The 12,574-nt window shown below is 45.9% G+C and overlaps 1 protein-coding gene across 1 annotated transcript in view; it reads right to left on the bottom strand.

Annotated features, from left to right (window-relative positions):
- Positions 1 to 5,363, bottom strand: part of LOC118086526 (scaffold attachment factor B1) — a 31,142-nt gene extending 25,779 nt beyond the window's left edge. The window contains exons 1-2 of the mRNA XM_035118242.2: positions 4,920 to 5,363; positions 1,397 to 1,484 (exon numbers count right to left, since the gene is read on the bottom strand). Of these exons, the coding sequence (XP_034974133.1) occupies positions 1,397 to 1,484; positions 4,920 to 5,177 (346 nt within the window). The 5' untranslated portion in view covers positions 5,178 to 5,363. The remainder of the gene's footprint in view (positions 1 to 1,396; positions 1,485 to 4,919) is intronic.
- Positions 5,364 to 12,574: the final 7,211 nt, after the last annotated feature.

Raw genomic sequence — 12,574 nt, 5'->3', positions numbered from 1 at the left:
AACAAGTTACATGAAATTGGTACCAACTCTGTCACTTGCTCGTAAGGAGAATCAGTTTGTGTGATGAAATGGATTTCTGGTTCCCAGGACATTGCCTAGAGAACGGAGTAACCCCCAAGAATATAGGTTTGGGAGGAGCACCCATGGTTTAAATCACAGAACAAGGGCTTTGGAATTCTCAGGCAAAATGAATATGTAAAAGAAAACATGCTGGCCCATAAGAAAAATTCCAAAACCCACATTAGGGCAAAACCTTTGTTAGACCAAACGAAATAGCATTTTTTTCCTTAAACTTGTCAGTCATTGTATCTTACCCAGGGCAACCCAAAGCGTCTTACAACCAAAGTAATGACATTAAAAGCAATAGGAAAGAGAAATACATTAAAAACATCACATCCACTTCTAAAAGGCCACAGATATGTAAAGGCAAAAGGCCTGCTTATAAAGTAAAATTTTTGCCTGGTGCCTAAATATATAATGAATATACATAACAATGGTGCCAGGGTTTTCTAGCTCCAACTCCCTGGGCTCTGCCTGTTCCTCCTCAGGAGCCAACCATCCCCTCCATGACACACGACACCCATCTTCCCTGGCCATTGACCATGCAGACTTAATGGGGCTGCTGGGAGTTGGGGGGCCAGTAACATCTGGAGGACCACAGGTCATGCCTCCCTGCTTTAGCTCCAGATCAAAAGCCTCCCCCCTCCCCCAAAGTAGTATCACTTCTTTTAAAAGCCAATGAAGGCAACAAGTGCTGTCAGGACTAGAAAGAAAATGGAGCTGCTAAAAAACAAGGGGAAGGAATCAGCATGATCAGGTTAACTGCAAGAAATGAAAAACAGGGGTTTTTTTGTTTTGTTTTTAAAGAACAAAAAGGAAATGAGAAAACCCCCATCCTAGCCCACTGAGTTTTCTGCATGCTCAATAGCCACTGTCATTTGGAGAGGAAAACTATAGAGTGGGGTGCAGGGAATGCACTGCTTGAGCTCCATCATATTTTGGAAGCCATAGATTACACTGTGAGCAGAATTCCCGTTGGAGTGAAGACACATGCTCTGCTTATCATTACAAATTGTCTAGTGTTTTCCAGGCACTGTGCAAAGTTATATACATACACACACAGCCCTGCCCTCAAGTCTTACCGCATAAATGGAGAGCGATATCAGGTGGGGGAAGTGGAAGACATTAAATCTAGGTGCCCAAACTTATACATGCTACCCATTTTACAAGTAACTAATTAAAATATTTGTATAGCTGACCCAGAAAATCCAAACTAGCACAGAATCTGCACACACTAACGAGCTGGTCTAGAAAGAGAACAGCTGTTCACAAGATAAAAAAGCAAACTCAATCTGCAAATGGCCAAGAGTGCAAGCACATACATGGCATTCCATACCTTTCACAGTTCTTTTGGGAGTTCTCTTGCCAGTGCTCTCTGCCACCACAGGAATTTCATCAGGATTTCCCCCTTCTTCCTCAATGGCCTGTTAGGAAGAAAAGATTGTGTGCATTTCAGAAACAGCAAATGTCTTCTTGCACATTTTGTAGGATTCTCTGCAAGGAAGCTCAGCAACGCCAAGTCTGCCCTGCATTCAAGAAAGGTAGTATTCAGTCTGTCTTCATGATGTACACCTTTCACTGCATCCCTAAATTTCATCACTCTTACTCAGGACAATTAACCACTTCCTACCCCCACAGCACCTTCTGTATTTTCCATTTTAACATGCCATTTTTCTTCCTCCACCCATCATCTGACCTTCCTTCCTCACAGCCCATTCCTACTTGCCACCCCACTTCTCTCACTCGCTATTTCTCTCTTCTCGCCCCTCCCACAAACACATCCCCCCTGTCCATCACTGTCTTCTTCCCTTTGAAACCACTCCCTACCCCCCCCCAATTATTTTTTCTTCCTCCCTCTCCCTCCTGGAGGAACCACAATCCCCCTTTCATTTCAGTATCATCTAATCCCAACTTCAGGCACCTTTTCCCCATAGCAAATCCCCTCTTTGTTACTTTCTCCTTCCTTGTGATTCCACCCACTCTATGATCTCATTCTCTCATCATCTACCCCACAACACCCCTCATCTCATTTACCTCTGGGTCATCTAATCTGTCTTTTAAAAGGAGCCTTCTCCACCCCAGCCAGTCCCATCACTAGCACCTTGCTCCCTTTAATTCTACCCAATTCCATCCCAATTCCTTATCATCTCATTGACTTCACCATCACCCAACTTACTCCCCCTCCCGAACCCCATTTTCCCTTTCTATCTTGTCATTCGACCCTCAATTCCCTCCCCAGTTCTCTCCCATCCTTCTCATGACTGGGGGCATTGTTTTCGTTTGTTACAGTGGTGAGAACTTTTGTGTTTTTATATTGTAAACCACCTTGTGATCCTCGGATGACAAACAGCATAGGATCAGCATCATCTGATCCCATCTGTAGGAGCCCCTGCCCCACAATTGACAAACCCCAACACCACCTCCTTCTCCCTCCTTTTAATTCCACCCCTCAATCCCATCTTCTCCCCCTGCAGAAATCAAAATCCTTTCTTATTCAATTTATTTCACTGTTAAAGGTAAAGGTAAAGGGACCCCTGACCATTAGGTCCAGTCGTGACCGACTCTGGGGTTGCGCGCTCATCTCGCATTATTGGCCGAGGGAGCCAGCGTATAGCTTCCAGGTCATGTGGCCAGCATGACAAAGCCGCTTCTGGCAAACCAGAGCAGCACATGGAAACGCCGTTTACCTTCCCGCTGTAGCGGTTCCTATTCATCTACTTGCATTCTGACGTGCTTTCGAACTGCTAGGTTGGCAGGAGCTGGGACCGAGCAACGGGAGCTCACCCCGTCGCAGGGATTCGAACCGCCGACCTTCTGATCAGCAAGCCCTAGGCTCAGTGGTTTAACCACAGCGCCACCTGGGTCCCTATTTCACTGTTACTCAATCCTTATCCACGCCTCCTTTCCTTTGATTCCACTCAATCCCTGCTGCCCTGAAAGAACCCCAGTCGTATTTACTTCTGAATCATCTACTTCCCGCTCCAGGAAACCAAAGCCCAAACACCATAACTTTCCTCCCCAAACAAAACCCATAACTCTCCTACTTTTTAATTCCACCTCTTGTTCCCATCATCCCACCCAAAACCCCAATACTCCCTCATCTCATTTGCCATAATTCAATCCCACATTTAGGGCCCCCCTCAAAAGTCACCATCACCATCATTCTACTTTAAGATTCCACTCCTGAATCCCATCCTGCCCCCTTCAACAACCCCAAACCTGCCTCATTTACTTTAGGGTCATCTGGTTTTCTATAAAAAGGAAACTCCCTTATGCGCCCCCCAAATCCCATCATCATCTTCTCCTTCCTCACCAAAATCCAAAACCTGTCATCATTATTATCATTGCCCCCTTCCCAGCAAACTCCATCTCATTTACATTACCATCATTTAATGCTGCACCAGGTTTAGAAGCCTCCTTCTCCCCACATCGCCAGCAAATCCCATCATTATAATCTCCCCCACTTAATTCCACCCTCAGCCCCCCTCTCAATGACCCCCAATCCACCATCTTATTTACTTCAAGGGTCACTATGGATGTGAAGGTCTGGAATAACAACACAGTATGAATATCATTTAATTTTTACTCCTCCCCAAGAAGCCCAGGGTGGCATGCAAGATACATGATTAAAAAACAAAAGCAAATAGGTGGGGGAGGGGGTAAACAGTTCCCCCCACCATATCATTTGCTTAAAAGGCACTGGGGAATGTGAGCACCTGGGAAAACAATAATATTAAGTGTTTACAATTAATATTCACACACACACACGCCCAGGGCGGCACACAAGGTAGTAACTGAAAAATAAAACAAAGCAAAAATCGGAGAGTGGGACACCCACAACCTCTCATTTGCTTAAGGGGAACTAGGGATGTGGGCACCTGGAAAAACCAGTAATACAGTGTTAGCTTTTATATTTAACATGTACAGGGAGGTTTTTAAATGTCTGAGGGTTTTTCTGTGTTTTGATATTTTGTTGGAAGTGGCCTGGAATGGCTGGGGCAACCCATATCAGATGGACGGCATATAAATAATAAAATTACTATTATTGGAGCCTGAGACCTCAAAAGATATATATGTTGTTGTTTTTTAAAAAAATTTTTTTTAAGGAATTAAGCCCCATCCCACCCCCCAAAAAACCGTGTCTACACATCTCCACGGAGCCCGAAGCAATGATGATGATGATGTGTGGGTGTAAAAACAAAAAAATGGGGGTGTCTCCCCCTCCCCCCATTTACTTCAGGATCAAGGAAAACAAGTTCACATCTGTAGCCTTTTCCCTAAGGCGGAAAAAACAAAAACAGCTGCGCCATTAGAAAAACAAGAAGAATCAGGGCGGGGAAAGAAAAAGGGAAAAATAAAAGGAAAAACTCTTCCCCACACACACACCACACCATTTTCCCCAGAAGCAAATGCGGGGTGGGGGTGGGGAGACACAGTAAAATGGGGGAGCAAGAAAATGGACCCCCCACCGCTCTTCCATGTTTCCGTTTACTGTATATTTTATTCATTCATTGAATTTATATGCGGGTGGTGGTGGGGAGACACACAGGAAAGTGGGGGGGAGGGGAGCAGCAAGAAACTGGATTCCCCTCCCCCTTCCATGTTTCCGTTTATATTTTATTTATTAATTGAATTTATATACCGCCCTATATACCCGGAGGTCTCAGTATTATCGTCTGGGGCTTCCTCCCTCCCTCCCCGTATTTCAGAAGCAAATGGGGGGGGAGACACGCCGGGAAACCGCGGGGGTGGTGGTTTGTGTCCCCCCCCTTCCCCTCCATGTTTTCGTAAACGGCCTTCACACCACCCTTTATAGGGAGAAAAAGCCTCGCCTCCCCTCCCCCCGCCTCACAACTCACGCTGCGGAGGCGCTCGAGGAGGACGCTCTTGTTGCCGCCGGTGTCCAAATTGCGGCGCTTCAGTTCGGCCCGCAGGTCGATCACCCGCAGGTCGCTCAGACGACGGGTCGACCCGGCCGATGCCGCCGGCGATGGGGCCGCCGCCGCTTTGGCCTCGCTGAGGGGGGACGAAGGAGGGAGGAGCGGCGCTGCCGCCGCCGCCGCGTCGTCCCCTCCGGCGGCCGAGGTGTCGCTCCCCTCAGCGGCAGCAGCTGCCATGGTGCCTTGAAGCGAAGCGCGACGGAAGGGGCAGGAGGAGGAGCGGCGTCGCTGTTGTTGCCGCCGCCAACGCCGCTTTTCCCCTCAGGAAAAAAGCGGGCGCCGAGGGATGCGAGATGCTGTCTCCGCGTCCCGTCAGACAAAATGGCGGGAAGGCCCGACGACGACACCGTAACAGGGAAGGGCGAGTGCGCACGCGCGAAGAACGCGCACGGACGTCGGTGGGGGGAGGAGGAGGAGGAGACGTATACGCTCGCTATAGAGCAGCGGGGGTAAGGAGGTGGGCGGGGAAACACACCATAGACTCCCGTGGAAGGGAATCTTCTAGAGCAGCTGCTTCCGGTTTGTATGCCGGCGCAAGCCTTTCCATCTGGTAGCCTCGGGGAGGTTCTGGACTGCAACGCCCATGAGCCCCTGCGGCGATTGGCTTTGGGGCTGATGGGAGTTGTAGTCCAGGAAAAAAAACTAAGGCGGCGAGGGCATTAACGTGTGGCTTGTACAACTTGATTAATGGATTCCGTTTATACCCCACTTTTTTTCTTCCAAGGAGGTCAAGGTGGAGCACCTGGTCCCACTTTCCCATGCTCAACAAGGTGCACGGCTCTGAGCTAGTCTTTCAATGGGTTTCTTAGTTGCATTCTTGGCACCCATCTTTTCTTCAGAGACAATGGAAGAGTGTGCTTTTGGGGGGGAGGTGAAGTCAAACCGTTGGAGAGTTACAGCGCCTGCTGTGGCGGTGTAGAGACCGATGGGGGAGAGACATGTTTTGTTGCAGCTGGGGCAGACGTGCTGCTGCAGATGCACCGTGGCTTTACTTCTTTCTGTGCTCCTCCCAGCGGTCATTCCTCCTCTGGTCACTGCTCTGGATACAGGACCTGACTTAGAATTTTGAAGTGTCAGGCATAGCTCTAGTGGCTTTAGCCCAAACGTAGCAGAGTTTTCCTGCACAGCGCAGAAGCTAGTTGAGGTGGAAATGACTAGTTGGCTAGACGCAGAATAACTATTTACAGGATTTATTAAAAAAAAATAAAACCAGCAGAGTTTCTGCATACAAAGCAAAGCAAAATAAATCCTCTCTGTCTCTCTCTCTCCAACCATACGCAGCACTCCTACTCCTAACACCCAACGAGAAACAACTGTGCTAGCATTCCTAGATAACAGAGTTCAGTGCTGGTCATTAACCAATCAGAGAGCTGTTGCCAGGCCAGGCAGACCTTGGCTTTCTGCCAAGAGTAAATTGACACTACCTTGAGTTAATTGTGTGAAGCAAGAATCTGTAAGCTTCCCATGAGAACCAATTATCAGAAACCGAACACTCTGATTGTTTGCAAGGGATTCCCACATGGCAGAGTTGATGTTGCCAGCCTTATCACGTTTGCAAACATATTTGTAATGCAGAGTTCGTCTGGCAATGGGCCTGGTACCTGAAGCCACCTTCCATTCTGTGGACAGGACCATGCCATCATAAATGTCGCTGAGACAAGTGTGAATGTGCTGGGAATGTGGGCTTGGAAGAGCACACACAGAATTATGAAATTCTGTCCTGCCATGTGATACCCCAAGTCTTGCTGATGCTGGACATGTGGAAAGCGTTGAAGCGTCGCTTCTGTGGGTTCCGGTTTCCGCCGGCAGGAATGGCGGACCTGTTTTCCATCCCTCTGACCTTCGTAAGGAATTTGGCGGTTGCTAGGGGAGTAAATGGCAACCCCCTACCCTCTCCGGGGGTTACGGAGAGGGGCCGCTGGCCCGCGATGCCCCCAGACCCACTCCGACTGTTTATGGAGTGGGGGGAGCTTGGGCTGAAAAGCACTTACGAGGGCCAGGACTCCCGGACGCTAATCTGCATGGCGGGGATTTCCATGGTTAAAGAAGATAATTAGGCTTAAATCTATGGACATACTTCAGAAGGAGGGGAAGAAGCGCTGTTTACTGCTGAGAAATCTATGCTGCTGAGGGAGAGGAGTTAAAGGCTGTATATCATCTGGAAGAAGGATTGATGGGGACGGAGCGATAAGGGAATGGAGTTTTATTTTTCTTCATATGAGTTACTTCGTACCTTCCCAGACGCGATGTCCTGGCTTGTTTGGAGTGAAAGAGAAGCAAAAGACTGTGTGAGTTGAACTTTATAAACTGTTGTTACTGAGCATATTTTTTAAAGATGTGGAGTTGCCGATGAGAAAAGCCCCCCCCCCTAGTCGGACGGAAGGAGTCCTGGACGCGTTCGGAGGATTTATGAGCTGTGACGCACTTTGAATTGGAGCAGCGACCTGAAGCTAAGTTCAGCTATAGGGCAAGGAGATCCATTAATTTACCAAGAGTTTATGGTTTGATGTTTGGGTCTTCTGCCTGGAAAAGCTGTAAATTTTATAAAGATCGTTAATCTTCATGGCTATGAGAGAAAACGAAAGTGATTTGAGCTTTTTAAGATGGCGCTGCTTCGACGCAACAGGGAGCTCCAGACTAAGAAGATTTATGGGGAGGCTGGACTGATTAACCCACACAGGAGAAAGAACATTTGTGAAACCTCGTTTGATATTTATCTCAGCAGCTGGGAAACAATCGGTTGAAAGTGGAAAACATCTATGTGACTGTAAGGGGAAGATCTGGATTATTATGAACTTGGAGGACGATTTGAACTTTAGAAAAAAGACGGCAGTGGACGGTTGCGAGGAATCCCCAATTTCTTGAAGCATGGGAACCCAAATAAAAAATTCTTTAGACGATTTGGCATAACATTCGGTTTGATTGATATATATATGTGTATAATTTGAAATAATGAATGTGATATAATTGGTTTTAATTGGAAAATTAATAAAATATATTTTTTTTAAAAAAAGAAGCGTCGCTTCTGTGGGGTGTAAGCTGTCCTCGTTTCACTTCCATAAAACAGTGCCTAGTAGACCATCTTGGTATAGTATTGGTCATTAGGATCACATTTTCCCAAACTCTCTTCTAGTGAGTTCAAGATGGAAAAAAAAGTCCTGCATAAGAGGGCAACAGGGAGAGTATGTTATTTTGTAGTTATGGTTTTTTTTCATGTCGTAAGCCACCTTGAGCATGGTTTGAACTGTGGAAAGGCAGCATACAAAGATATTATGTATGTATTTATGTATTTATGTATGTATGTATGTATGTAGGGCTGAGAGGAAGTGACTGGCCCCTAAGGTCACATGGTGGTTCTCAACTTTCCTTATACTTGAGTGGGCTGATTTTGTTGTTTTTGTTAAATAGATAAAAATACATGTAGGTTTAAAGATGTATTGGTCTTTTATTGCTAATTATTTGCAAAGGGTTCTAACCACTTTGAGCATTTCTTGTATATGGCTTATACACAATTAATTTTGTAACAAAAAATTGCTCTCTTAACTAAAAATTGCTTGCTAGGATGAACCACTGTGTCAATAGAACTTTCCACAGTATATTTATTATACATTTAATGGGATTGCAACCAAGCAAAGCCTCAGAAATGAATGGACAGGACTAACATATGTAGGTCCTTTAACATAGGTCCTTTAAATTCAGTGCTCTGAGTGCAGTTGGAGACAACTCTGTAAATTCATAATCAAATGAATGGATAAGGTTACCTTAGATCCATCACATTCATTGGGTCTACCCATAATAACACTTAAGGTAAAGGGACCCCTGACCGTTAGGTCCAGTCACGAACGACTGGGGTTGAGCCACCCATCTCGCTTTATTGACCGAGGGAGACGGCATACATTTTCCAGGTCATGTGGCCCCATGACTAAGCTGCTTCTGGCAAACCAGAGCAGCACACGGAAACACCGTTTACCTTCCCACTGGAGTGGTACCTATTTATCTACTTGCACTTTTATGTGCTTTCTTTTTTTTTTTAATATATTTTATTAATTTTCCAATTAAAGCCAATTATATCACATTCATTATTTCAAATTATACACATATATATATCAATCAAACCGAATGTTGTGCCAAATCGTCTAAAGAATTTTTTATTTGGGTTCCCATGCTTCAAGAAATTGGGGATTCCTCGCAACCGTCCACTGCCGTCTTTTTTCTAAAGTTCAAATCGTCCTCCAAGTTCATAATAATCCAGATCTTCCCCTTACAGTCACATAGATGTTTTCCACTTTCAACCGATTGTTTCCCAGCTGCTGAGATAAATATCAAACAAGGTTTCACAAATGTTCTTTCTCCTGTGTGGGTTAATCAGTCCAGCCTCCCCATAAATCTTCTTAGTCTGGAGCTCCCTGTTGCGTCGAAGCAGCGCCATCTTAAAAAGCTCAAATCACTTTCGTTTTCTCTCATAGCCATGAAGATTAACGATCTTTATAAAATTTACAGCTTTTCCAGGCAGAAGACCCAAACATCAAACCATAAACTCTTGGTAAATTAATGGATCTCCTTGCCCTATAGCTGAACTTAGCTTCAGGTCGCTGCTCCAATTCAAAGTGCGTCACAGCTCATAAATCCTCCGAACGCGTCCAGGACTCCTTCCGTCCGACTAGGGGGGGGGGGCTTTTCTCATCGGCAACTCCACATCTTTAAAAAATATGCTCAGTAACAACAGTTTATAAAGTTCAACTCACACAGTCTTTTGCTTCTCTTTCACTCCAAACAAGCCAGGACATCGCGTCTGGGAAGGTACGAAGTAACTCATATGAAGAAAAATAAAACTCCATTCCCTTATCGCTCCGTCCCCATCAATCCTTCTTCCAGATGATATACAGCCTTTAACTCCTCTCCCTCAGCAGCATAGATTTCTCAGCAGTAAACAGCGCTTCTTCCCCTCCTTCTGAAGTATGTCCATAGATTTAAGCCTAATTATCTTCTTTAACCATGGAAATCCCCGCCATGCAGATTAGCGTCCGGGAGTCCTGGCCCTCGTAAGTGCTTTTCAGCCCAAGCTCCCCCCACTCCATAAACAGTCGGAGTGGGTCTGGGGGCATCGCGGGCCAGCGGCCCCTCTCCGTAACCCCCGGAGAGGGTAGGGGGTTGCCATTTACTCCCCTAGCAACCGCCAAATTCCTTACGAAGGTCAGAGGGATGGAAAACAGGTCCGCCATTCCTGCCGGCGGAAACCGGAACCCGCACTTTTATGTGCTTTCAAACTGCTAGGTTGGCAGGAGCTGGACTGAGCAACGGGAGCTCACTCCATCGCGGGGATTCAAACTGCCGACCTTCTGATCGGCAAGCCCTAGGCTCAGTGGTTTAGACCACAGCGCCACCCGCGTCCCATAATAACACTTAGTTGGATACAATCTTTATATATATATATATATATATATATATATATATATATATATATATATATAATTTCTGGTTTCAGTAGAATGTTACATAGTATTATATAACACAACAACAAAATTGCTCTGGTCCATGGGGTCACGAAGAGTCGGACACGACTAAATGACTAAACAACAACAATTTTTTAAATTTTGGGTTGCATGTGACTAATCAAGTTCATAACAGACATTCTGATTCCATTGGCTAACTTCACACTCCTAACAATGTCTACTCAGAAGTCAGTCCTTTTGAACTCAGTGGGACTTACTCCTGCGCTAAACGCAGTGAATGGGGGGGGGGGAGGCAACCTTGTATGTTATATGAGATATTACTACCGTATGAAGGCATCTTAGACATCACCTTGCCGACAAAGGTCCGTATAGTTAAAGCTATGGTTTTCCCAGTAGTGATGTATGGAAGTGAGAGCTGGACCATAAAGAAGGCTGATCGCCGAAGAATTGATGCTTTTGAATTATGGTGCTGGAGGAGACTCTTGAGAGTCCCATGGACTGCAAGAAGATCAAACCTATCCATTCTTAAGGAAATCAGCCCTGAGTGCTCCCTGGAAGGACAGATCGTGAAGCTGAGGCTCCAATTCTTTGGCCACCTCATGAGAAGAGAGGAATCTTTGGAAAAGACCCTGATGTTGGGAAAGATTGAGGGCACTAGGAGAAGGGGACGACAGAGGACAAGATGGTTGGACAGTGTTCTCGAAGCTACGAACATGAGTTTGACCAAACTGCGGGAGGCAGTGGAAGACAGGAGTGCCTGGTGTGCTCTGGTCCATGGGGTCACGAAGAGTCGGACACGACTAAACGACTAAACAACAACAACCGTATGAAGGAATCCTGTACATCATGAACTGTACTTTATTCCTGAAAACAAATAGCCACCTGATACACTACACTGACATTCCTCACACATTCAGTGAAAGAAATGAGACCAGTCAGGGTAATTGACACTAGATTCACAATGTATTCATTAGAGGCAAACATTGAGACTATGAGGAAATATGTGCATGTGGCAAGGGGCCACAAACATATCCATAGATGTCCTGAGTCAAGTAGCTGTTACATTCTTTTAGCAAAGCTGTTCCTGTTTGGGGGAAAGAGCTGACACATTAGCCCGCAATTATGCATACCGTATGCCCAACTCCAGAAGACCCCCATGGAACTGTCTGTATTTAATAATATGTTGAGCTCCAGTTAATGAATGTTATCGAACAGCGCCATCTAGAGTATGTAGCTCTGGTACTGCAGCCATATGAAATGTTTCGCTTTCAATTGACAGCTGTCATTTATTTCTGGTGACAATGTACTATGTGTCTAACCTAGAAATAATTGTATCCTGTCTAAGTCACTGTATAAAATTGCACTGTGCAGAGCCTTAGGAATCCACTACAAACAGCTGCTCCTACCATCTCCATAAGCTCTGTTTAGCACAAGGAAAAGGAGACTCTAGACAGCCATTTACCGAAAAGCGTAGAGTCACGTAGGCAGGAAACACCTCACCCCAGAGGTGACACTTAACTTAAGTGGGAGACAGGTAGCCATCAAGATCACAAATAAAGGCAGCCCAGGAATGGATTCTGACTCAGGAATGGCTCAGGAAGTGTAAATAGTTTTATTGTCTTGTATTACTGGGTGATGAGCAAAAGGTGGGAAGGATGGCTACCTGACACCCAGGTACTGCCCATGTACCTCCCCTCTGATGATGTAGAGATGATGTAGTGATGATGAAAGGTGGGAGAGGGGACTGGAAAGTCGGGGAACTAATAAAAGTTGGGTGCGCCTTCTGGGAGGGGTCCGGCTCATCTCTTTGCAAGAGGAGTGCAGACCCTGCTATAGCAGTTTTGCTTATACAAATAAAGGTCAGGCTTATTAGCCACTTTGCTTTAAAGTTTTGCCTTGGTCTCTAGCCTGATTTCTTTCAAACCTCCAACCGCATGGAATCCTTTTACCTAGTGGGCTCACAGAATCCCCCCAAGGACTAGAGACCAGCCTGTGAGCATTCTGGTTCTTTTCACTCCTTAGTAGATGGGGCTAGGATTACAGCCTTACTTCTGTGTAGACATAGGGTTGGTCTGGGACACAATCCTTCTCCCTCCCAGTCGCCTTTTCATCGTGTGCATT

The sequence above is a fragment of the Zootoca vivipara genome, chromosome 6, assembly GCF_963506605.1.
Source record: "Zootoca vivipara chromosome 6, rZooViv1.1, whole genome shotgun sequence".
NCBI classification, from domain to species: Eukaryota; Metazoa; Chordata; class Lepidosauria; order Squamata; family Lacertidae; genus Zootoca; species Zootoca vivipara.
Note: the sequence above shows the minus strand (reverse complement) of the source record. Positions and strands in the feature narration are given on the sequence as shown.